We start from the raw sequence: 27208 nt of genomic DNA, 5'->3' as shown, positions 1-27208 counted from the left end.
TGGCAGCTATCATGCTTGATGGTCTAAACATTATGTACATAAACAAATTCCAGGCATGTGGCTATTTGCATGTGTGCACATTTATTCCGGCTGACCTTTCTCTTCTATCTGAAATATGTTCGAGCTGCAAGTGAGCACTCACTGGGCTGAAAAGCAGCATCAAAAACAGCAAAAAATAAAATAAAAAATAGAAGGAGCAGAAGCTAACAGGAGGCCTGGAGGCATTTGGACTCTGGTGCCTGAGTCGGATGAGGGACTCAGAGAGGCTCCCAGCAGTCAAACGGTCTGCGTTTCAATAGAGATGCTGCTCTTCTAAGAGCAGTGAGTGAGCATCAACTTCATAATTATTAACTCAGATTCTAAACATAAAAAGCCAAATGACCTGTGCAGAATGAAAGCCAGGGACAGTCTTATCAAGAATGAATCAGTCTCTTTGATCTTGAAGTAAGCCGACTCACTGAACATCAAGCTTCCACCTGGGGTTTTTCCAGACACCAACATAAATGACTAATTCTCGGCTGTCTGGAGTTTCCAGTCTAAACTGGCCTTAAAAAAGAGTCCCACCACCTTGCCAGAGGTCATACTCCATTCAAAATGTATACCGTTCTAACTGAATCACTTTGCTATACAGCAGAAATCAACACAACATTGTAAATCAACTATACGTCAATAAAATTTTTAAATATATGTGTTTCTAAGCTACTAATCCAAATAAATAGGGACTTCAAAACTATTTTTAACTAAGAAAAACACAAATAAAATGAAGAGAAATTATTCCATCCAATTTGGAATTAAATATTCAAGTATAAAAAGAGGGGTAAACAGAATGGAAACAGAGGAACCAGGGTAGAGGGGATTCACAGGTTAGGCAGAAAAGTAGAAAAAATTGGGAAAAAGTGATTTTTGAGGAGGGTAAATACAAAATGCACAGAAAGAGGTAAGGCAGAAGGGGGCGGTAGGAAGAAACGGGTGAAAAATAGGAAAAAGAAGGAAGGAGGGGCAGCTGAGCAAGAGCCGTGGTAATCAGCATCTCTCCCTCCAGTTCCAGAACCGTCTCCTACCTACCCACCATGTGCACTGTGCCATGAATTAATCAGCATGTAAATCGCCCCCTTTATCTGCGGAAATTGAATTTAGCTGCCAATCTTGATTGAGGGCATAGAGGCCTCCTCAGAGAAAGATCACAGCTCTCGGGGAGAATGCCTTTTCTCTTCTTAAATCAAAGCTTGCATAAGCCCATGGAAACAGCTGCAGCTGGAGCCACAGACATTGTGAAAGGTGGCAGGCTGAGGTCGGTAATTATAATTAGCAGTTACATAACATGTTTGTTCTTCAAAGTGCTCTACAAGCATCAGCTAATTAATAGCTTACTATGCCCCATGCAGATCCACTGGTTTTTCAGGGAGTGACTAATCCTAGTGCTCCCACTGAATTCTGAATGGTGGGGGCACAAGCAGCTTGAGCCATGAAGAAAATGGCTAAGGGTCCTGAAGCTATGCCCAGCTCTCAGACCCAGTGACTCTGCAGGTAACTCTGGCCCAAGACCACCTCCCCAGATGTTGAATTCAGCAACCCACGAGGCAGCTGCCTCATTTCCTTCAAATAACTTAGAGGTGCTGTTGGAGAGGCAGTTATTGTTTGGGAAGACAATCAGTCTGGTTTGAAATGGCATTCTCTTCTCAGTGTCTCCATGATGAAGATGGGGATTCTGGAGTCCTTGGTGTAAGTTACAGGTCTGCCCTTGCTTCTCTGTGCAAGCTGGACAGTCAATGGGACCTAAGAGAAGGCTGATTTAGATCTCTGGGTTCTCATCCAAGTCTACCCCTCATTAGTGCTATTACTGCAGTCTCTAACCTACATCCTGCTGCAGTGGTGACAGAGATAACTAAACGTGGAAAATGCATGGCAGACATGGTTTCAGCAACAGGACTGAGTTCTTCATCTTCTCCAGGGTTCTTTACCCAAGGGTTTCAACATTAAATGTATATTTGTATGTGCATTTCTTTGGAGAAAAGTCTCTTTACTCCATTGCCCTGTAAATTCCAAAAAGATAGTGTCCAGCAAAGTACCCCACACACAATGTATGCTAAATAAATATCTATTGAATGAATTGATAGATTTCTTCAAATCCCAGTCCCACAAATGGTCATAAACTCTTCCTCTAGGGACAAATAATAACGTGCAGTCCATGTGTTATATTTGCTCATCCTAGACTTTCCTTTAGAAAACTTAGATTGACAAGACCCAAGCAGAGACATTACTTTGCCAACAAAGGTCTGTCTAGTCAAGGCTATGGTTGTTCCAGTAGTCATATATGGATGTGAGAGTTGGACTATAAAGAAAGCTGAGCGCTGAATAACTGATGCTTTTGAACTGTGGTGTTGAAGAAGACTCTTGAGAGTCCCTTGGACTGCAAGGAGATCCAACCAGTCCATCCTAAAGGAAATCAGTCCTGAGTATTCATTGGAAGGACTGATGTTGAAGCTGAAACTCCAATACTTTGGCCACCTGATGCGAAGAGCTGACTCAATGAAAAGACCCTGATGCTGGGAAAGAGTGAAAGCAGGAGGAGAAGGGGACGACAGAGGATGAGATGGTTGGATGGCATCACCGACTCAATGGACATGAGTTTAGGTAAACTTTTGGAGTTGGTGATGGACAGGGAGGCCTGGTGTGCTGCGGTCCATGGGGTCACAAAGAGTCGGACACGACTGAGCAACTGAACTGAACTGAACTGAAGACACTCTGCCATAATTCCACTGCAAGTCAAACCAGAGACCCAAACCAAAGCTACCTTGGGATTTCACTCTTCAGAAATCTGTCTTCAGAGACAAGCTAGTCAACATCTAGAAACAAATTACCAGTCATTCAAGACTGAAGTGAAGTGAAGTCACTCAGTCGTGTCTGACTCTTTGCGACCCCATGGACTGTAGCCCATCAGGCTCTTCCATCCATGAAATTTTCTAGGCAAGAGTCCTGGAGTGGGTTGCCATGTCCTTCTCCAGGGGATCTTCCCGACCCAGGGATTGAACCCGGGTCTCCCATATTGCGGGCAGACGCTTTACCGTCTGAGCCACCAAGGAATCCCCATTCAAAATTCTTAGACTTGTGATAGTTGGCCCAGGGTGACACAAATTGTTGTCACCATTCAAGACTAGGTGACAATAATTTGTCACACCCTGGGCCAACTATCACAAGCCTAAGAATCACTGACTTTCCGCACCCTGTTTATTGGAGGCCAAGGTGAAATAAAGCATGTGGAAGTCTACACTTCTGACTCATGAGAGGATCTGCTTTAAGTCAGGCTAATAATTTCAGTAAAAGACCTAATATGTGCACAGTGGTTTAAATTTTGAAATGTTCCCTGTAGATTATCTCATTTGATTCTCTCTTGACAACTATTTGAAGTAGGAAAAACAGGCTATATTTCCCCCCTCTTACAGACTAGGAAACTGAGGCTCTAAGAGAATAATGCCTTACTTGATGACACACAGCTAACACAGGGGACTGCTAGAATTTGAACTGAAGTCTCAAAACTCCTTTTCGCAGGTAATCCCATTTGAGGGAATATATCCAAAAGAATTGTGGGCTTCCCAGGTGGCGCTAATGGTAAAGAACCCGCCTCCCAAAGCAGGAGACAAAAGAGATGCAGGTTTGATCCCTGGGTTGGGAAGAGCCCCTGGAAGAGGGCATGGCAACCCACTTCAATATTTTTACCTGGAGAATCCCATGGACACAGCAGGTCGTAAAGAGTCAGACACAACCGAAGCGACTTAGCACAGCAGGTACAACCAAAAGAATTCAAATCAAGGTCTCAAAGAGATATTTGTAAGCCCGTGCTCAGAGAGGCATTAGTCACAATAATTAAAAGGTAGAAGTAGCACAACTGTCCATCAACAGATGAATGGATAAGCATAATGCGTATATAAACACAGCAGAATATTACCATTCAGCCAGAAAAAAAAAAGGAAACACCACCATTGGCAACAACATGGATAAACCTGGAGTACCATGGAAGGATAAATACTAATGGTTTCGCTTATGTGAGGTCAATTAGCCAAACTCATACAAACAGAAAGTAGAATGATGGTACCAGAAGCTGTGGGGAGTGGGAAAATAGGGAGTTACTCTTTAATGGTTTTTCAAGATGAAAAAGTTCTGAAGACTGGTTGCAAAATGTGGAAATAGTTAACACCAAAAAAGCGTTAAAATGGTAGATTTTATGTTGTGCATATTTTACCACAATTAAAAATAAACATTAAAAACCTCGCTATACATGACACCACCTTTTCTCTGAAAAGCTGTCAACATGTGCTTAATTAGGACTTTCAAGTAAGCCCCCCTGTGAAAATGGTTCATAGGGAAAAGTCTCTCAGCCAACCAAGCAGAAGAGATAGGAGTCACTGTGATTTAAGGTGAGTTGCAAAAGACAGATGCTTAATGTTTTCTATCCAAATTATTTTCCCAATCCACCCTTTAAATCTTCAGGGTTTGGCTGACAAACCTGAATCCAAGTGCCCGCTGGAGCAAATGGCATGGCTAGGTACAGTACGCAGAGCGAGCAATCAAAGGCTCCAGGTTCCACACTCCTGCTGGCGATTTACCTCTAGGAGACAGGAGCCCTACAGAGCGGGGTTATACCTGAGCAGGACGAAGCACTCGCTCTCCAGGTGCCCTTCTCTGTGCAAACGGAAGTGATCTTTCCTCCGGGGCTCTCAAAGCCCTCCAGACAGACATAGTGAGCCACACTGCCCAGTCTGGAGCTGTGGCCCCCCTCTAGGACCGCGTGCTGCACTTCTGGAGGGTGGCCGCAGTCGATCTCTGCAATCAGAAGTAGGACGGCGTTTGTTACCACCCATGACTTCCATCCCATAATTCACCTTTTAGAAATAAACATTCAACAACGATAGAGTCCATCCATCTGGGATAAGGAGAGACATTAACCCCACCAAATAATTCAACTGCAGATACTTAAAATAAGACTGTTCAGAAGTAAAGAAAATAGAGTTCTCTGAGCTTAATGAAATTTACGAACATGTATATATAAAAAACATTCTAATTATGAGATTATTTATACTATAGAGAACTCCTTGGCCAATGAAAGAATCCATCTCAGGGTTCTTTTAAATACTAAGATTTTTCTGCTGTCTTTTACTGTGTATCTTCAGGTCATTAACTCTTGAGTACATAATAATATAACTGTAGTTTTTTTTTGCCAACTGAAGAGTAAACAAAATACATACAAAATCTCTGAACTTTTTAAAGGAAATTAACGGGGAATGTTAATTAACATTCAATATAGATGCACCTTTCAAAGGGAAAAAGTCAGCAACATAGAGGGAGACAATCCTGGATTTATAAAATGAATATGAAATTTCTCCTCTGAAACTCTGACTACTAGAAGACATTGGAAAACTTACACAGAGCAATCTGAAGGACAAGGATTATGACAGTGCCATTTTAGACCCAGCCAAACTCCACCTCATAGAAGAATAAAAGAGTCACTTTCAAGTATTTTACAATTCTTAAAAAATCTATATGTGTACCTTTTCTTGGAAAAAATTCAAAAATAACTTCAACCCAATAACAAAAGTGAATCAGAATAAATACCGAAAGAAAACAGAAAGATGGGCCTTTACAAGAAACACGAGGATGAAACAAGCAGGGCGTACAGATAAGTCTCCATAATCATTTAGGTGTGACGTAGAGCTCGATAGACTGAACAGTAAAGAGTCAGTCTCTGGTCAGTGCAGATACAAATTCTGAGCAGTTATGCGACCAGAATGAGGTGGTCATTAAATAAAGCCTCCAACCCTGACCACCTCTCAATTCCCATGTTTGCCCACAGAGATTTGTTCCCTTCTCGTACATGTTGGCCCGACACAAGACCTCTTGGCCCTCAGCATATCTTTCCAACATCAGATCTTTCAGCCTGTATACTGGCCCCAAACAATGTGAGTATATTTGTGCATACATGAGCAACCAACTGAACAGATGGTTACTGTTTCCTAAGACTGCCCAGCCACTGCTGACATCTAAAACAGTCAGTTCAAGACAGGGTTCAGTTACAGCAGGAAATTAGAGGGATCATCAGTGAATAAATTGAGGGTATAGATTTATGTAGGTCTATGGGCTTCCCTCGGAGAAGGCAGTCGCGACCCACTCTAGTACTCTTGCCTGGAGAAGCCCAGGGACTGGAGCCTGGTGGGCTGGCGTCTGTGGAGTCGCACAGAGTCGAACACGACCGAAGCGACTTAGCAGCAGCAGCAGCATGGGCTTCCCTGGTGGCTCAAATGGTAAAGAATCTGCCTGCAATGCAAGAGACCCAGGTTCAATCCCTGGGTCGGGAAGACACCCTGAAGAAGGAATTGGCAACCCACTCCACTGCTCTTGCCCGGAGAATTCCATAGACAGAGAAGCCTAGCAGGCTGCAGTTCATGGGACTGCAAAGAGTCGGACATGACTGGGCGACTAACTTTCACTTTCTTTCATCGATCTTGAAGCTGTAATTCTAAACTGCACATTGGAGAGGTTTGGGAGGGAATCTGATAACCAGACCTCTGGATTAGGGGAAAGGCATAGATACTAAGGACTTTCAAGGGGGACAGTGATAAAGAATCTGCTTGCCAATGCAGGAGATGCAGGAGACATGGGTTCGATCCCTGGGTCAGGAAGATCCCCAGAGGAGGCCATGGCAACCCACTCCAGTGTTCTTGACTGGAAAATCTCATGGACAGGACTTAGCAACTGAGCACAGCATATATATACTAAAGGTATAAAAGTATAGAAAAAAATTAAATTGACTTTCATCTTGGACATGACCAAGAATAATGGAAGGCATGGTGGCTTCAGTTGAGACTACGAGATTCTTTTTTAACTGATATTAATAGATAAGAAATCAATAGCTTGGTCTCTAGGACTCAGGTAGATGCCCAGGAACAGGCAATTTGGACCCAACTCTGTGACTTCCCATCTCAGAGCTATTCAAGTTGGACAGTTCCTTGGCAAGAGATATTTAGAGAGGATTAAACACATGGTTCTAAACAACAGCTATACAGTCTGAATCACCTAGGGAGCTTTTGAAAAAAATCACACAATGGAGTGTCTCTCTCTTTCACACACACACACACACACACACACCGCCCACCATCACCCAGAGCCAACTCTTCTGAACCAGTAGTAGTTTGTTGGGTTCTTGGTATCCACATTTCTACAAAGCTGCAAATCTGATCCGTATGCACACTCACAGGTGAGAACCTAAATTAAACAGTGGTATGAATGGCTACCCCTTGATATCACACGCATCCCAAATGGGCCTCAAGTATCTAACATTACTACTTCACAGTAACCCTCCATAGCAGAGATTATTTCCCCCACTTTACAGGTAAAGTGACTTAACATGGTTAAATAAAACATCCAAAGTCACATAGGTAATCGTGTGACAGTTAGAAGCCAAATCCACATCCATCAGATTCCTATAACCACTGCTTCTCAAGAGCAGCTCCATCTTTGAAAATCTACAGTATATGCCCCATTCTATCACCTTTCACCTTGCTCACTTTCTCTCTACTCAAATTACATGCTTCCTCCCTCAAATCTAATCTAGCAAAATCCTTCCCAATGAAGAAACTGCTCCATGACTAATAGAGGGATCCCTTCTTCCTCTGAGCTTTCATGGCCTGTGTTCATTCACTCACTTAGTCATTTATTTATTGAGCACCTAGTATATGTGAGACAGTATGCTATACACTACAACAGTGAACAAAATGGATAAGATCACTCCCCTCAGAGAACTCAGGGAGGGAATAATTAGACAAAAAAAAAAAAAAAAAAACCAACAAGGTAATTGCAGATTGTGGTAAAAGTTAAGTAGGAGGAAAGATAATGTGATAGGATGGGAAAAACTTTTTACATAGCGTGGTCAGGAATGATTTGAGCTCTCTAAAGAGGTAGCTGAGTTAGGACCTGAAGGATGAGAATGAGCCTGGCATGTTCAGGACCAGAGGAAGAACATTTCAATCAAGCGAAATAGCCAACGCAAAGACCCTGAGGTGAGAGAGTTCTTGATGTGTTCCAGAAAGGGAAAGGCAGCCTGTTGGCTGGGACACAGTCAGCAAGGAGAAGGGGCATGAGATGACGGTGCAGAGAAGAGCAGAGACGATCACAGAGGGCCTTAGGGAAGGGCCTTGCAAGCCTTAGGAAAGGGCTCGGAGCTTATGAAAAAGCAGCTGAGCGCCATGCGAGGGTTTTGAGCAAGGGAATGAGATAATCTAACTTGGACTTCTAAAAGACCATTTTGACTGTTGGGTAGAGAACAGATGGGAGAACAGGAATAAAAGGAGAGGTGGGGCAGGGTCTATGACCCAGCAATCCCACTTCTGGGCATACACACCGAGGAAACCAGAAGTGAAAGAGACACTTCAATGTTCATCGCAGCACTGTTTATAATTGCCAGGACATGGAAGCAACCTAGATGCCCATCAGCAGATGAATGGATGAGGAAGCTATGGTACATATACACAATGGAATATTACTCAGCCATTAAAAAGAATTCATTTGAATCAGTTCTAATGAGATGGATAAAACTGGAGCCCATTATACAGAGTGAAGTAAGCCAAAAAGATAAAGACCAATACAGTATACTAACACATATATATGGAATTTAGAAAGATGGTAACGATAACCCTATATGCAAGACAGAAAAAGAGACACAGATGTATAGAACACACTTTTGGACTCTGTGGGAGAAGGCGAAAGCAGGATGATCTGAGAGAATAGCATTGAAACATGTATATTATCAAGTGTGAAACAGATCGCCAGCCCAGGTTGGATGCATGAGACAAGTGCTCAGGGCTGGTGCACTGGAAGACCCAGAGAGATGGGATGGGGAGGGAGGTGGGAGGGGGGATCAGGATGGGGAACACATGTAAATCCATGGCTGATTCATGTCAATGTATGGCCAAAACCACTACAATATTGTAAAGTAATTAGCCTCCAACTAATAAAAATAAATGAAAAAAAATTAAGAAAAAAAAAGTCCAACAGAGAGAGAATGAGGTCTTAGATGCACCTGAAAGGTGATGATGGAGATGAGAAAATGGGATGGATTCCAGACATATACAGGAAGCAAAACAAGATTCTTGGTGACAGATTGGATGTGAGAGTGAGGAAAGAAGTAGAAACAAGGATAATTATTTATCTGGATCTTCCTTGGTGGTCCAGTGATTAAGAATTCATCTGCCAATGCAGGGGACACGGGTTTAATCCCCCAGTCCAGGAACTAAGATCCCACATGTCATGGGGCAACTAAGCCTGTGTGCTACAATTACTAAGCCTGTGCTCGAGAGCCTGCATGTCTCAACTCCTGAGTTCTCCAAGAGCAATTTCTGAAGCCCAAGGGCCCTAGAGCCCATGCTCCACAAGAGAATCACAGCAGTGAGAAGCCAGGGCACCAGAGCTAGAGAGTAGCCTTTGCTTGCTGCAACTAGAGAAAGCCTATAGGCCCACAACAAAGACCCAGCACAGCCAAAAATATACTAAATAAATAATTTTTTAAAAGGATAATTATTTATCCTGTTCATTTGACCTTTATTTCCTGCTTGAGGATTTAGTGGGGTTCTTTTAATGACTATGTCTTCCCAAATACATGAACAGTTCCTAAAGGACAGAAGCTTTATCTTAACAATCTCTTGCATCTTCACAACGCCTACTTACATTTGTATGTTTTACATAGTAAATAATAAATAGTTGCTCATTGGTAGCTTACTACTACTTCATCATTGTTCAAGATGCAATAAGTATTACTTTAGGGCTTCCTTTGTAGTCCAGTGGTTAAGAATCCTCCTGTCAATGCAGGAGACATGGGTTCGATACCTGATACGGGAACTAAGATTCCACATGCCTTGGGGCAACTAAGCCCATGTGCCACAACTCCCGAAGCCCCCACACCCTAGAGCCCACGCTCCACAGCAAGAGAAGCCCAGCACTGCAGCTGAGAGCAGCCCCTGCTCTCCACAACTAGAGAAAGCCCGAGCACAGAACGAAGGCTCAGCACAGCCAAAAATAAAAAAAGAAATCTTTTTCTAAATGTTACTTTGATATGACCAGAGCCCCTGAGGAAGGAAACACACATTAGTAAATTCTAAGTACCGCTAACAAGACGGGAGCACATCGCCTCTATATTTTTTTACCTAACAGAAGTAACTCACACCTATCAAACACCAAGTAGATGAAAGCTGAGAAAAAGGCCCACAAAAGCTAATATCACTCTTGTAACAGTGAATTCTGGGAATGCTTTTTAAACTGCAATAATTTTAATCAAAAATTTTAATAATTTTAATTTTAAAATAGCAAGCACCAAAATCCAACTAAACATAAGGTAGTCTCTTCCATATACACAATCTTATTCATGTTTCATGGAAAACCCTACTGCAAGGTAAATGTCTTATTCTCACGTAAGTTACAGATACAAAACTGGAGGTCCAAAGAGGTTAAGTCACATTCAAAAGTTACTTCACTATTAAAAGACAGAGCCAGTATTCAAACCACGGTTTTTGTGATCCTGAAGTCCAGGTTCATTCGATCCAGGCAGCCTCACACTGAAAGGGTTCATTCTAGGCGCTGACTTTATAGGTTAACCAAAACCTCAGGAGAAAACTTCGCATGAAAAAGCATTTAAATCAGTCCAGACTGGTTCTACGACAATTTCCTCTGCCCCCATCTTGTCTCCAAGAACTTAACCATAGCAAGAGAGTGGCTGGAAATGGATTTCCCCTGCCACTGTACTTGCCCTGAAGCTTTCTTGGTATTGATATTTAGCCCTGGGCCTGGCCCAGGTCTCATCTGGAACATAAGCCCATCATAGATATTTGCATCATGCTGAGATGGTGGCCACTTCTACTCAGGCCAAATGGGACCCAAGAAAGCCAGTGGCCCCAATTAAGACATATTCAAAAATCAATCCAACAGAAGTTACAATTGATAATAAAACTAGCACTATTACAAGGAAAGAAACCATTTAAAAACAGTTAACATCCAAAGGAAAAAAAAAGCTGCACAAATTTTGTGTTGCATATGCATAGGGGTGTTCATTAAAGAACACATATCTCTGGGTAATTATTTTGAATCTGCATCAGGAACACAGTCATCTAATTATGAACATGGCTGGGAATTTTTCCTTAGTATCCTATTATCCGTGATTTTATTCAAATAATCAACTTCAAAATAGGTCTCCTTGGGGAAAACGTGTTATGCCGGTTTCAAAGATCACATTGATATTGTAACTCTGTTTCATATCTTGAAGGTAAAAATGCTTATCCACCCTGTTACCTTTAATATTCTACCCAAGAAAATGTTCCAGAAGGAAATTTGTTTGATGAAAGGTATAGGCAATTTATGGCATCTAATCAACAACTTACTGTATCAGCAATGACTGTTGCTTATTATACACATCAGCAAATAATGTGATTGATGATAGAAATAACAGTGTAATATAAGGCTTAATTTAAGACTGTTTTAGATACCAATGAACACCAGGCTGAGAAAGGAAAAAAAAAATGACCAATAATGTCCACAAATTGAGGCAGACATCTTGCCAAATGCTGAGGGAACCAATGATTGACCTATTCTACTTATTAATATTGACCCCCCAAAAAAGAAAAACCTTTTTTACTTTTTTCTTCCCAGAAAAATAAATCTTTCTTCTTCCCAGAAAAATAAACTACTAAATGAAAAACTCTAGCAAAAGGGCAGCTACATGGATGAAAATGAAAGAAAATCACATTCAAGTCAATTTTCACGTTTACCCAACAATAATAAGTCCCTTACTGTGCCTGAGTATCAAATCAGGGACTTGCCAGGTGGCATAGAGGTAAAGAACCTGCCTACCAATGCAGGAGACTGTCAGGAATTCGATCCCTGGGTGGGAAGATCCCCTGGAGGAGAGCATGGCAACCCACTGCAGTGTTCTTGCCTGGGGAATCCATGGACTCTAGCTGTGTGGGCTACTGCTGCTGCTAAGTCACTTCAGTCGTGTCCGACTCTGTGCGACCCCATCCCTGGGATTCTCCAGGCAAGAGCACTGGAGTGGGTTGCCATTTCCTTCTCCAATGCATAAAAGTGAAAAGTGAAAGTGAAGGCGCTCAGTCAAGTCTGACTCTTAGCGACCCCATGGACTGCAGCCCACCAGGCTCCTAAGTCCATGGGATTTTCCAGGCAAGAGTACTGGAGTGGGGTGCCATTGCCTTCTCCATTTATGGGCTACAGTCGGTAGCAAAGACCCAGACATGACTGAGCAACTAAGCACGCAGCACGCAGTATCAAATCAGAAGCTTTATAACACCTGGAAATTAGTGTAACATGACAGGTTGTAAGGGCCCAAACAGTCTAGGGAGGTGAATGCCAGAGTCTACACTACATTCATGCTCTAGATCAGATAATTCAGCACTTACACCTATATTCTTCATTTGTAAAAAATGTTCTCTTCCCCTCTTAACAGTAAGTTCTTTGTGAGCTATGTCTGTATCCTATATATTTAGAATATCCCCTATAGTCATGTGAGCTATTAATATTATTATGAGCATTAATTATGGTGAAGTTTAGTGGGTTCCAGCATCTTCCTGTTAACAGTTATCATCAGTTAGCTCTGATTTTACTGCTCTCTCAGGAGGAGGTGAGCACACTCCACTGTCTTGAACCAGAACACTGGTGAAGTTTATATGTAAGAAATATAAATGTAAAAATGGGCCAAAGAACTAAACAGACATTTCTCCAAGGAAGACATATGGATGGCAAAAAAACACATGAAAAGATGCTCAACATCACTCATTATCAGAGAAATGCAAATCAAAACCACAATGAGGTACCATTATACACCAGTCAGGATGGCTGCTATCCAAAAGTCTACAAGCAATAAATGCTGGAGAGGGTGTGGAGAAAAGGGAACCCTCTTACACTGTTGGTGGGAATGCAAATTAGTACAGCCACTATGGAAAACAGTGTGGAGATTCCTTAAAAAGCTGGAAATAGATCTGCCATATGACCCAGCAATACCACTTCTAGGCATACACACTGAGGAAACCAGATCTGAAAGAGACACGTGCACCCCAATGTTCATCGCAGCACTGTTTATAATAGCCAGGTCATGGAAGCAACCTAGATGCCCATCAGCAGACGAATGGATGAGGAAGCTGTGGTACATATACACCATGGAATATTACTCAGCCATCAAAAAGAATTCATTTGAATCAGTTCTAATGAGATGGGTGAAACTGGAACCCATTATACAGAGCGAAGTAAGCCAGAAAGATAAAGACCATTACAGTATACTAACACATATATATGGAATCTAGAAAGATGGTAACGATAACCTTATGTGCAAAAAAAGAAAAAAGAGACTCAGATGTATAGAACAGACTTGTGGACTCTGTGGGAGAAGGCGAGGGCGGGATATTTCAAGAGAACAGCATCGAAACATGTATATCTAGGGTGAAACAGATCACCAGCCCAGGTTGGATGCATGAGACAAGTGCTCAGGCCTGGTGCACTGGGAAGACCCAGAGGGATGGGGTGGAGAGGGAGGTGGGAGGGGGGACCGGGATGGGGAATACATGTAAATCCATGGCTAATTCATTTCAATGTATGACAAAAACCACTGCAATGTTGTAAATAATTAGCCTCCAACAAAAAAAAAAAAAAAAAAAAGAAAGTGAAAAAAAAAAAAAAAAAAAAAAAAAAAAAAAAAAAGAAATATAAATGTAGCCTTATGACAAAGTTTCACACACTTTATGACATGTTCTGAATTTGGCCAAATATAGTTAATTCAGGATCACTTGGGCATTAAATTACATACATATTTGATGATGGGGTTGAAATCCTAACATTGCAATATGAGACAACTTGAATTCAGAAAATCATACCACAATCATCCAAGGGAAATGGGAGGGTTACATAATTCCATGAAGCACATTATTATAAGCAGCTTATGAAGTGCTGTCACTGAACTCATTAGTACCAAAAAGTCTACTTGACCTTAAGACGGTAGAAAAAAAAGAATTACTTTTTAGTGGATTTTGTATTCTGAAGTCTCCCATGAACTTTAACCTCAATACTTTTCCTTCAGATCGTATCCACAGACCATTTGGAGGGAAAAGAAAATTTTCCATTTCTCATAAAAACACTTATTGTCAACAAATAGTGTCTAATATGGAAACAGGTAGAATCTGAACACTTCAGAAACATCAGAGGAGGTGATAGGGTAGGTAAAAGCGTGAGCGCTGGAAGGAAAATGAAAAAGTTTGTCAGTATATTTCTTATAGAGATCTTCCATTTATAGAGGTGAAATGGTTTCTGACGCTTTGAGCTGTATAACAACCTTTTTTCAAGAAATAACACTAAAACTGTTCTAGCTGTAAACAGAACACATGAATCAAAAACAAATAAATAAAGTGAAAGCTAAAAAATTTTAGACCTTCCCATTTTATGGTAGGATGTTTTAGAAAGACCTAGAATTTTTGTTAGAAAAATTAGCAGCCACTCCTGTCTAGATTATGACTCTCATATTCTGATGCCAAACACTTACCCAGGAGCTACTCTGCATCAAGCACAATGTCAAACACTTTTAATCATTATCTCATTAAAACTTAATAATAACTCTAGGGTGACAACAATTTCTCCCCCTTCAACAGAAGGCAACTGGAGTTTGGAGAAGTTTAGAGGTGGTGATGGAATCACTGAGCAGCTCAGCCAAAACTCACACAAGACTTTCTGATTATAGAGTTCATGTTTCAGCACCCTGAGTCTTATAACCAATGTCATCATTCATTTTGCACACTCAAGTGATGCCAAACATTTGTAGTGATATGTTTAATGGCATTTACTTGGCAAAAGGATCAGACAAGAGATCTGTTGCAAGCAACCAGTAAGTCAAGACAGTTTTCAAAGATCAGTATGGAGACTTCCTTGGTGATGCAGTGGTTGAGAGTCCACCTGCCAACGCAGGGGACACGGGTTCCATCCTTGGTCCGGAAAGATTCCACGTGCTGTGAGGCGGCCAAGCCTGTGTGCCACAACTATTGAACCTGTGCTCTAGAGCCCTCGAGCTGCACCTACTGAGCCCATGCGCCACAAATACTGAAGCCCGCGCACCCTAGAGCCTAGGCTCTGCAACAAAAGAAGCCACCTCAATGGGAAGCCTGGCACCGCAATAAAGAATAACTCCTGCTCGCTGCAACTAGAGAAAGCCTGCAGGCAGCAATGAAGACCCAGTCATAAATTAATTAATTTTTTAATTAATTTTTTAATTTAAATAGATTTTTTAAAAATTGGCTTCCCTGGTGAATCAGTCAAGAATCCGCCTGCAATGTGGGAGACCTGGGTTCGATCCCTGGGTTCGATCCCTGGGTTGGGAAGATCCCTTGGAGGAGGGGATGGCTACCCACTCCATATTCTTGTCTGGAGACTTCCATGGACAGAGGAGCCTGGCAGGCTACAGTCCATGAGATCGCAGAGTCGGACACGACTGAGTGACAAACTCTACTTTTAAAAAAAAATAAATTAAAAAAAAAAAAGAGATCAGTATGTAGTGAGGGGCCAGAAAATCAGTTTCAAAGGAGCAAAAACTCCCATCACCTGGAACACAGATGCTAAACACAAAATAAGTGTGCGACCATGCCCTCCTCCCTTCCCCAGGGGGTTGATCTCAGCACTCTTCCCTGCTAAATCTGGGTGTGGTCCCAGAATACTCACACACTACTAAAAATTCAGAGACAGCAGTGCAATGAAACCTGTTCGCCACCCCTCCCCTGAATGCACTCATTTGTATCCCAACTTATGCCAAAGCTTTTTCAAACCCTCCCCAACTGTGTAGATGAGATTGGGCTCCACGAAGAAAATCTTAAAAGATGAAGAGTTGACTCAGCAACAATACACATCCCTCTGGGTGGGTTCAAGACCACACTGGGTAGGAAGGTAAGTTTGCCCCAGTGTCCCTCTCCTTCTAGAGCCCTCCAGTCTTTCACCATTGCCTCCCAGCTCCAGGGCTCACTAAGGCTTGCTTCTATATGAAATTTGCCTTCTGGAAAGGTGCTTTGGGTTTTCAACTTGGTATCTAAGCTGGTGACATAAGGTAAGTCACTTCCTTGCTCTGGTTCTTAATGGGAAATGATACCCATTATTAGTCATAAATGGAATATTTATGAAATGGGAAATAAAGCCAAACTAGTTCCCTAATGGTTCAGCTGGTAAAGAATCTGCCTACAATGTGGGAGAGCTGGGTTCAATCCCTGGGTTAGGAAGATCCCCTGGAGCAGGGAAAGGCTACCCACTCCAGTATTCTGGCCTGGAGAATTCAATGGACCATGGGCTTATAGTCCATGGGGTCGCAAAGAGTCAGGCATGACTGAGCGACTTTCACTAAAAAAAAAAAAAAACAGTACCCACATCAGAAGGCATTTCGAAAAAGCAAACAAAGCAGTGTTTAAGGAAAACCTTGTAAACCTTCAAGCTCTGGCTCTGCTGTGAGTAGACTTGAGAAACCATGTCCCACCTTTGTTAACCGACTCCAGGAAGAAACTCTGCCTCTGCAATCAGCCCACAGAGTTGTGCCATGCATCCTGGAGGGCCACACGTGTGGGGATGGGGAAACCAAGAGTCAGCCCCAGAGCCTTGTTTATGGGTTATCAAAGCATAGAGATGTCACACCAGGTGAGAAGCAAGCAAGAAAGTGCAGAAGACAGAGTAAGAAGCTGTGGAATCAGGAAAAGAGGAGACCAGGGTTTCAGCGAGGCTCAGCCACAGGATAAGCTGCGACGCAGTTCAGAAGCCAATTCCGCTATGCCTGCCATCATCCCTGCCACCTTTCGGGGGAGGTTTGAGGTGCTTCCACAGGCCTTAGGTATTCCAGGCACTGTGCCAGGAGCCGGAGAATACTGAAAAAGATGTATGTTTGATGTCCCCCCAGACTGATTTTTCATCACTCTGTCCCGTAAACATAATAATAAACAACACACTTACATCCTAAGCAAGAGGACGTCAGAGATGACACTTAGCTGAAACTTGAAAGATGAAAAGGAGCTTGCTGTGCAAAATGTACATAGCCTCCCTCAACAGATGAATGAAGAAATAAAATGTGACGTATATGCACAATAGAAAATTATTCAGCCTGAAAAAGGAATGACATTCTTCGAAAGGTACAAACTCCCAATTATAAAATAAATAAGTACTTGGGATGAAATGTACAAAGTGATAAATTGACACTGTTATACATTGCATATGAAAATTGTTTAAAGTAAATCCTAAAAGTTCTCATCACAAGGGAAAAACTACCATTTTTCTGTGTTTTTTTTTTCATGGAAATATCCAGTGTGTAGCTTTTATGTATTTATTTAGCTGACCTGTGAGATCTCAGTTTTCTGACGAGAGATCAAATGTGGGCCTCCTGCAGTGGAAGTGCAGGGTCCTAACCACTGGACCACCAGGGAATTCCCCTCATTTTCTATTTTTTTTTAATGTTGTATCTGTATGTGACAATGAATGGGCACTAAATTCACAGTGATAATCATTTCATGATATGGTATATGTAAGTCAAGTCATTATACTGCACACCTTAAATTTATACAGTGATGCATGTTGATTACATCTCAATGAAACTAAAAGGGAAAAAAATGAATAAAGTTTTATACATGCTGTAACATGGATGAACCTTGAAAATATTATGTTAAGTCAAATAAGCCAGACATAAAAAGACAAGTATTGCATGAGTCCACACATATGAGGTAACTATAATACAAATTCACAGGGACAGAAAGTAGAAGAGAGAGAAGGGATGGGGGGGCGGTTCTTCTTAAATGGGTGTAGAGTTTCTGTTCTGGATGATGCAAATGGACAGCAGTGATGGTTGCACAGCACTGTGAATGCACTTAATGCCACTGAACTGTATATTTATAAATGGCTTATAAACGGCTAAAATGGTGAACTTTATATCATGTGTGGTTTACCACAATAACAATTTTTTAAAGCAGATTGGCAATTATTTCAAGTAAAGAGAAAGGGCCTTGAAGCTGATAAGAGACATACTGGTTGGGAGAGAATATTGGGAGACATAACCTGTACAGACAAAAGGACCAGGGCCATGTTGGCTTCAAAATCCATGGTTATGGAACTACCCTGGTGGCCCAGAGGCTAAGACTCTGCGCTCCCAGTACAGGAGGCCTGGGTTCGAGCCCCAGTCAGGGAACTAGATCCTGCATGCCACAACTAAGAACCCATATAGCCAAGTAGACAAATTAAATAAATATATTTTTTTAAAACCCATGGTTAGGAGTTAGGATCTTACTCTAGGTGCAGTGGCCATTTCACTGTTTTTAGAGGGGTTTTAAGCAAGAAAAAGCAAACATAGAAGTGGATTCTTAAGGGACTATTCAGAACCAGACACCCTCTGGTGAGAACTCCCAGCCTGAAAGGAAGATAAGGCCCCAGAAAGGATGGGAACAAACCTGGATGGTCCCAGAACCCTCAGCTGGTCACCTACACTGCTAACCACTGTCACTAGATGCTTGCACAGGAAGCAAACCACCCAAACGGAAGAATGCAAATGCCAACTCTCCCTTGACCCACCCCATCTCTCCATCTGAACTCTCCAAGTTTTTACCCATTTTTCTTACATGATACGTAGGAATTCACTCTTATAGAATAACTTGTGGTGTACCTGGTTTTTCTCCTTCCAGATTCCAGACTTGCCTAGTCACAGGATCTATCAAGTGTAGTATCAGATCTGGACTCTGGAGTTGTTGCTAATGATTAAATTACTTAACTAATGGTTAAAGTGACTCTCTTATCTTGCTCCTGGCTTGGCTGAATTTTTTAAAACTCAAATTCTTTAAGCTGTCACAACTGGCACCTTTTCTGAAAATGAAAAAAAAAATAAGAATAGCAAAATAAAAGCTATGATGAACCTAGACATCCTATTAAAAAGCAGAGACATCACTTTGCCAATGAAGGTCTGTTCAGTTACCAGTAGTCGTGTACAGGTGTGAGAGTTGGACCAGAAAGAAGGCTGAGCACCGAAGAATTGATACTGTAGGAATGTGGTGCTGAGAAGACTCTTGAAAATTCCCCGGACAGCAAGGAGAGCAAATCAGTCAATCCTAAGGGAAATCAACCCTGAATATTTGCCCCCTGCAGTGGAAGAGCAGAGTCCTAACCACTGGATCACCAGGGAATTCCTCTGCACCGTTAATGTTTTAATGTATAGCTTTCTGAACTTTTTCATAAACATATGTATATATGAAATTTTTCAAAATTAAGGGCATATTATTCATATAAGACTGATGCTGAAGCTGAAGCTCCAATACCTTGGCCACCTGATGTGAAGAGCCGACTCACTGGAAAAGACCCTGATGCTGGGAAAGATGGAGGTCAAGAGGAGAAGGGGGCAATAGAGGATGAAGTGGTTGGATAGCATCACCAACTCGATGGACATGAATTTAGCAAACTCTGGGAGACAGTGAAAGACAGGGAAGCCTGGCGTGCTGCAGTCCACGGGGTGGCAAAGAGTCTGACACGACTTAGAAATTGAACAACAACAAAGGAAAGGCAAGCTAGAGATTGTCTTCTGCAGAGAGATGCTGGAAATGTGTGATGGATGTTTCCACAACTTCTTACCTATTTTGGAAGATGTCATCTTCCCTTCCATCATCCACTTCCGAGGCCTGCTTGAACGGGGAACTTATGTCACGGCCCCCCCTCCATCCCCCCTCACCAAAGCAGCAGCAGCGCCTCCAGTAATTGGGAGAAGGCAAACAACCGGATCTGCCAACTGTACCTTCTCTGGGGGAGGAAGCCCGTCATCAGACTCACACGCTGCCATCTGGACCACGCAGCTGCTCCTTTCCTAAGTACCTGCTCTTCAGCAACCAAGTTCACAGTTTGCTAGTGTTTTCACTGGAATTCCCAACTCCTGTGGCTTCATAACGCTCAACTAAAAATACAGCGCCGGCTGGCACAGGGCCCAGATTCTGGAGCCCCAAAGAAGACTGAAGAAGGATAAATACGAAGGAGTAAGCTCAGAGAGAAGGCACAGCAGGGAGAAGCCAGTGGCCATGTGGTGACACGGGGGAGGGTGTCAGCAAGCACGGGGAACAGTTATTACCGGAGGGAAGAAAGAAATGAAGACCTGCTAAGTGACAGTTCTTTGGGGAATGGAACAAGCACTCTTCTCTAAATTAACTTTCTACATTCTCAGTTCAATAATCTGGATGACGACTGATTTTCAAAGTAACACGAATTGTCTTATATGAAGCTTCTTACATAAATCTCTAGGGAGTTCTTTGACATGCATTATGGCACATTTTAATCTCAGTTCTGTATTTTAATTGATCCACAGAAAGACAATGTGAGAACTAAAATGTACTTTTAGAATTTCTTAACCCCCAGGATGACAATTATCAGAATGCGATTAGAGCCTCAATCACAAATCAGAATATCTAAAGGATTAACTTAGGCAAGCCCAGCACTGAGGTTTCTCAGCTACACAATAAATTCCATGAAAATTACTTTATTTTCTTTTTTCCAAAATGGAAACAACTTTGTTAATTTGTCTAATACTTACGTAAAAAAAAGAAATTCCTTCAATAACATTTTCAGGGTTTGTTTTGTTTTGGCTGCACCCTATGGCATGCAGGGGGGCGTCGCTGGTGACTCAGACAGTAAAGAATTCGCCTGCAATGTGGGAGACCGGGGTTTGATCCCTGGGTGGGGAAGATCCTCTGGAGGACGGCATGGCAACCCACTCCAGTATTCTTGCCTGGAGAATCCCCAAGGATAGAGGAGGCTGGAGGGCTACAGTCCATGGGGTTGCAAAGAGTCAGACAGGACTGAGCGACTAAACACGGCAGCATGGAATATAGGAGCCTGGTTTGCCCACCAGGGACCGAACCCGCGCCCCCTGCAGAGGAAGTGCAGAGTCCTGACCACTGGATCACCAGGGGATTCCTCTGCACCGTTAATGTTTTAATGTATACTTTCTGAACTTTTTCATAAACATGTATATACGAAATTTTTCAAAATTAAGGGCATATTATTCACATAGTTTGTAATTCAGTAATATACTGTTAATAGACCTATGTCAGTAAACATTCTTTTCCACATATTAGCTACAGAATATTCCATTTCATGTATATGCTACGATTTGACTAATTTCTTTATCAATAGACATTTGAAACTGTCTCCAATATTTCAGTATTATAAACACATATAACTACAAAAAGTGAGTGTAAAGTAAGTGAGTGCCTTACCCTTCTCTCTGCAAATAAATTTGAAATTGATGACTTTTTTAAGAACATGTAAATTACCAAAATGAATATCAAAAAGAATAGGAAACTTAAACAGGACCAGTAATTATTCATTTTTTTTAATATCCCAAGGACCACCTCTTCCCAAGTGCCACATCCAGATGGTTTTCCAGGTGAAATGTTCAAAAATCCTGTTTATTGTATTCCAGAGAATACAGAAAGAAGGAAATGCTTTCACTTTATTTTCTCAAAATTTAGAATAACATTAATAACTATATCACCAAAGATAACATAGAAAAGAAAATAGACCAATCTTACTTATGAATATCAATGCAAGACTTTTAGACACAATTTAGCAAATATAATCCAGACTGAAAGAATAAAACACCAAAGACCCAGAAGAATCCATTCCAGCAACTAGTATTGATCATTATTAGGAAATTTAATAATATAAACCAACATATAACTGGTTAAAAGGAGAAAAGTATACATGATCACCTTAATACATGCTTAAAAGACATGATAAAAATAATACAAATCCCAGTAAAATGGAAATAGATGAATACTTCCTCAATATCATGTATATATAGCCAAAAACTGGTAAAATGATGAAAAGACAAAAGTAGAAAACAAACCAGAAGCCAACACCATCACAAAAACAGGAGTATACAAGAATGATTAAGCATACAACCTCAGAAACCAGAATTTTGAGTTCAAATTTCAGCTCTATCACTAGTTCGATAACCTCAAACAAATTACTTAACTTTTTCATGCCTCAGTTTTTCCATCTGTAAAGTGCAATAATAATAGTACACATTCATAGGGATATTGTAAGGACTGAATGAGTGCTCAGAACAGAACTCAGCACATAGCACTCTATCACTGTACATAAAAACATAACTAGATGTCAGTAACATCAGAAAGCCAAAATCATGAATGATAATGAAATACTCAAACCACTTGCATAAGTCAGGAATAAGGAAATAAGGAATAAGGAAAGAAAATTCAATGTCAATACTACTAATTAAACTTTTGCTCTGAACACACTAGCTGAGTGGTCAGTTAAGAGAAAAACATGACTATTATAAACATGGCAAAATGAAAGATGGAATTATCATCATTAGCAGACAATATTATTCCTTTAAATACCAAGAGAATCAACTGAAAACCTAGCAGAAACAATGGGAAATTATTGGATTTATTTCATTCATTCATTATCCCAAAAAGAGATTTAGAGAGAAATAGAAAAACAGTCTCCAGATGCTATAAGCTGGGAAGCTGGACCTTTGAAAAACTTACCTTGGCAATTTAATTTGAGGGACTCCCACGTGCCCACAGCTGTGCAGCTTGAAACTGTATCTTCTGAGTCACTGAAGAATCCTTCTTTGCAAGCATAATGAACCTGACTGCCAAGCCTAGAGGTATAATTTCCTATGATATAGCCACCTGGAATCTCAGGAGGAGTCCCACAGTCTATTTCTGAAAATAAATTAATGTCAAACTTGTTACTATATAAACGTGTATTTTCAAAATACATAATCTCTTTCCATCTTTACTTTATCCTTTCTTCCCTCATACATACACACTCGAGTCATATTTTAAAATAGACTGACTCATTTCTACAAGACTTCCGGGCACGTTTCCAATGAGTGTCTCTATTCAATCGTCTGGTCTTCCACAAGTAACAGCACAAAGCTGAAAGGATCTGGCAATCAACTCTCACTAATTTACACTAACTAAAGATAAGCCTATGGGCTTCCCTGGCGACTCAGGGGTAAAGAACACACCAGCCAATGCAGGAGACGTGAGTTCGATCCCTGAGTCGGGAAGATCCCCTGAAGAAGGAAATGGTAACCCACTCCAGTATTCTTGCCTAGGAAATGCCAAGGACAGGAGACTGGTGGGCTAGTCAACGGATTCGCAAAAAAGTCAGACATGACTTAGGGACTAAACAACAACGAAGATAAGCCTAGCCCAACAAAGTATTAATTTCGTTTCGCACAATATCCTAAAATATATAAGCCTTTATGACTTCCTTGGTAACTTTTGAGATGCTAGTCCTTACTAGATTAGCTGTGTTTACTATCTAATATAATGGTTAATATCTGGACATCTATTACCTACAAAAATCCCTGAAGTTTTTTTAACTTTAATATAGCCCACTCTATAATGACCATTATTGAATTTTATAGGTTATAAATATGCAAAACACAGATTCCCACCAACATCCTCAACACAGACCCATAGACTTAGGCTCAGAGCAGGAGAACAACATCAGAGCAGGAGAGTCATCAACAGACTCTCACCTTCGGAGGCCGCATTCTTTGGCAGGAACCCACCTGTGCATGACGTGGCATCTCTGGTCGGATGGAAAGGCTCAGGTCCACCTTTTGGCAAGTATCCATCCATACAATAGCATTCATAGCTCCCACGAGTGTTCACACACCGTCCTCCATGCCTGCACCGGCTGGAAACCTCACACTCATCTATGTCTTGAGACCCATACAAGAAGTGACAGCAAACCAGGAAAAGGAGAAAAGGGTTGAACATTGTGACAGCCATTTCTTCTTTGTGGTGGGGGATTTAACTTTTTATTTTGTACTGGGGTAAAGCCAATTATCAGTGTTGTGACAGTTTCAGGTGAACAGAGAAGGGACTCGCCCATACATTATACTTGTATCCATTCTCCCCCAAACTCCCCTCCCATCCAGGCTGCCACATAACACCGAGCAGAGTCCCCTGCATTACATGGTAGGCCCTTGCTGGTTATCCATTTTAAAAACAGCAGTGTGTACATGTCCAACCCAAACTCCCAAACTATCCCTTTCCCTACCCCCCAGCAACCATAAGATTATTCTCAGTTTGTGAGTCTGTTTCGTAAGTTCATTTATATCATTTTTTTTTAGATTTCACATATACAGGATGTTGTATGATATTTATCCTTTTCTGTCTGACTTACTTCACTCAGTGTGACAATCTCTAGGTCTACCCATGTATTGCTGCAAACGGCATTATTTTGTTCTTTTTAATGACTAAGTAATATTCCATTGTATATATGTGGCATATCTTCTTTATCCATTCTTCCTGACTTTTCACTTTTCACACTTTCCATCTACACGTATAAGTAGATGCATTTGTTTGTAACTGTATCACAAATTTGTTGTATTCCTTAAGAGCTCTTCTCCTGTGTCCTTCATATCATAGGCACCAAGAAGTGCTCAATAAATATTTGTCAATGTGTTCTGAAAAGTTATAAAAGCCAACAACTATTACCAACTCTCTTGACAACCCAACAGAATGAACCCAAAGAAGTATGCTAAAAAATTCAATTACTATAAAATAAGGCTAGCATTAACTTCATGTTAAAATATCTGAAGAACTCCTAATACAAAACAGCTTAGACCAGAGTGAAAAATGTTTCAGGAGCATAAGGCAAGAAGAAAAGAAGCTACTTAGAAGGGTCTCACTAATTTTACCAAGATCAAAAGAGCTTAAAGCAGCCTTCAAGAAGGATAAGACATGCTTCTTAACAGACTTTTCCCTTTGACTGAAGATTGTCAGTGGTAGCAGGTGCAGGAGTGAAAACCACACAATCATTCAGAGGCTGAAAAAAAGAAATCTTTCTGCAAGTTAGCAGTTTTCCCCCTCAGACTTGGCCTAGTGAACAAAATTTAAAGCTTTAGAAACTCCATCAGAGCCACAGACACACCAATTTCACTTAGAGAAAGAAAAGTACCTTAAGTAAAAGGGGACTTTTTCCAGATTTGCAAGAACTATCAGCGGGACAGAGGACAGGAGGAACAGTGTGACTGAAGAAAGTTGGGTTGTTCCCAGACTCTGGGATTTCAAAGACCTGTAATTTTGGAAGAACTGATATTATTGTTGTTGTTGTTGTTGTTCAACTGCTAAGTTCTGTCCAACTCTTTGCAACCCCATGGACTGCCAGGCTCCTCTGTCTTCCACTATCTCTCAGAGTTTGCTCAGATTCATGTTTGTTGAGGCAATGATGCTATCTAATCATCTCATCCTCTGTTGCCTCCTTCTCTTTTTACCTTCAGTCTTTCCCATCATCAGGGTCTTTTCCAATGAGTCAGCTTGTTGCATCTGGTGGCCAAAGTACTGGAACATCAGCTTCAGCATCAGTCCTTCCAATGAATATTCAGGGTTGATTTCCTTTAGAGTTTACTGGCTTGATCTCCTTGTAGTTCAAGGAACTCTCAAGAGTCTTCTCCAGCACCACAGTTCAAAAGCATCAATTCTTTAGCACTCAGCCTTTTTTATGGTCCAACTCCCACATCAATACGTGAACTACTTGAAAAACCATAGCTTTGATTAGACGGACCTTTGTCGGCCAAGCGACATCTCTGCTTTTTAATATATTGTCTAGGTTTGTCATAGCTTTTCTTCCCAGGAGTAAAATTCTTTTAATTTCATGATTGCAGTCACTGTATGCAATAATTTGGGAGCCCAAGAAAATAAAATCTGTCACTGCTTCCACTTTTTCCCCTTCTATTTACCATGAAGTGATGGGACCAGCTACCAAGATCTTAGTTTTTGAATACTGAGTTTTAAGTCAGCTTTTTCACTTTCCTCTTTCACCCTCATCAAGTGGCTCTTTAATTCCTCTTCACTTTGTGCCATTAGAGTTGGTATCATCTGCATATCTAATGTTGTTGATAATTCTCCTGGCAATCTTGATTCCAGCTTGTGCTTCATCCAGCCTGGCATTTTGCATGATGTACTCTGCATAGTAGTTAAACAGCAGGGTGACAATATACAGCCTTGTCATACTCCTTTCCCAATTTTGAAGCAGTCAGTTATTCCATGTAAGGTTTTAACTGTTGCTTCTTGACCCACATACAAGTTTCTCAGAAGACAGGTAAAGTGGTCTGGTAGTCCCATCTCTTTAAGAATTTTCCACAGTTTGTTGTGTTCCACACAGTCAAAGGCTTTAGTGTAGTCAATGAAGAAAAAGTAGATATTTTTCTGGAATTCCCTTGTTTTCTCCATGATCCAACAAATGTTGGCAATCTGTCTCTGGTTCCTCTGCCTTTTCGAAACCAACTTGTACATCTGGAAATTCTCAGTTCATTGCTGAAGCCTCACTTGAAGGATTTTGAGTATATCCTTGCTAACAAATGAAATAAATGCAACTGTAGTTTGAACATTCTTTGGCATTAACCTTCCTTGGGACTGGAATGAAAACTGACCTTTTCCAGTCCTGTGGACACTGCTGAGTTTTCCAAATTTGTTGGCATACTGAGTGCAGCACTTTCACAGCATCATCTTCTAGGATCTGAAATAGCTCATCTGGAATTCTGTCCCCTCCACTAGCTTTGTTCATAGTGATGCTTCATAGGGCCCACTTGACTTGACACTCCAGGATGTCTGGGTCTAGGTGAGTGACCACCCCATCATGGTTATCCAGGTCACTGAGATCTTTTTTGTATAGTTCTTCTGTGTTCTTACCACCTCTTCTTAATCTTACCGTTTTTGTCCTTTAGCATCACCATCCTTGTGTGAAATGTTCCCTTGCTATCTCCAATTTTCTTGAAGAGATCTCTAGTCTTTCCCATTCTATTGTTTTCCTCTATTTCTTTGCATAGTTCCCTTAAGAAGGCCTTCTTATCTCTCCTTGCTGTTCTCTGGAACTCTGAATTCAGTTGGGTATTATCTTCCCCTTTTTCCTTTTCCTTTTGCTTCTCTTCTCTCTTCGGCTATTTATAAAACCTCCTCAGACAACCACTTTGCCTTCTTGCATTTTTTTTCTTTGACCAATATTCTAATTTTCCAGTAAAGTCTTTTTTTCCAAAAAAAACTATCACTTCATTTAAAAAATTTAAAAAAGAACATTTTAACAATGCCCCCACCCAAAAGGAAGAATATAATCTCAGAATCCTTTCATATTTTTGTTTAGTGAT

General features: G+C 41.2%; 1 protein-coding gene across 4 annotated transcripts in view; it reads right to left on the bottom strand.

Annotated features, from left to right (window-relative positions):
* Nucleotides 1-27208, bottom strand: part of SUSD1 (sushi domain containing 1) — a 133842-nt gene that overhangs the window by 80281 nt on the left and 26353 nt on the right. For 3 of the 4 annotated variants that reach the window (XM_070459285.1, XM_070459282.1, XM_070459283.1), the window contains exons 4-6: nucleotides 23627-23779; nucleotides 22587-22766; nucleotides 4642-4821 (exon numbers count right to left, since the gene is read on the bottom strand). In XM_070459285.1, coding sequence (XP_070315386.1) covers nucleotides 4642-4821; nucleotides 22587-22766; nucleotides 23627-23779 — 513 coding nt within the window. The remainder of the gene's footprint in view (nucleotides 1-4641; nucleotides 4822-22586; nucleotides 22767-23626; nucleotides 23780-27208) is intronic. The other variant, XM_070459284.1, reaches the window with a different exon arrangement.

This window comes from Odocoileus virginianus, chromosome 31 (genome assembly GCF_023699985.2).
Source record: "Odocoileus virginianus isolate 20LAN1187 ecotype Illinois chromosome 31, Ovbor_1.2, whole genome shotgun sequence".
Taxonomy (NCBI): domain Eukaryota; kingdom Metazoa; phylum Chordata; class Mammalia; order Artiodactyla; family Cervidae; genus Odocoileus; species Odocoileus virginianus.
This window is presented reverse-complemented; position numbering and strand designations above follow the sequence as displayed.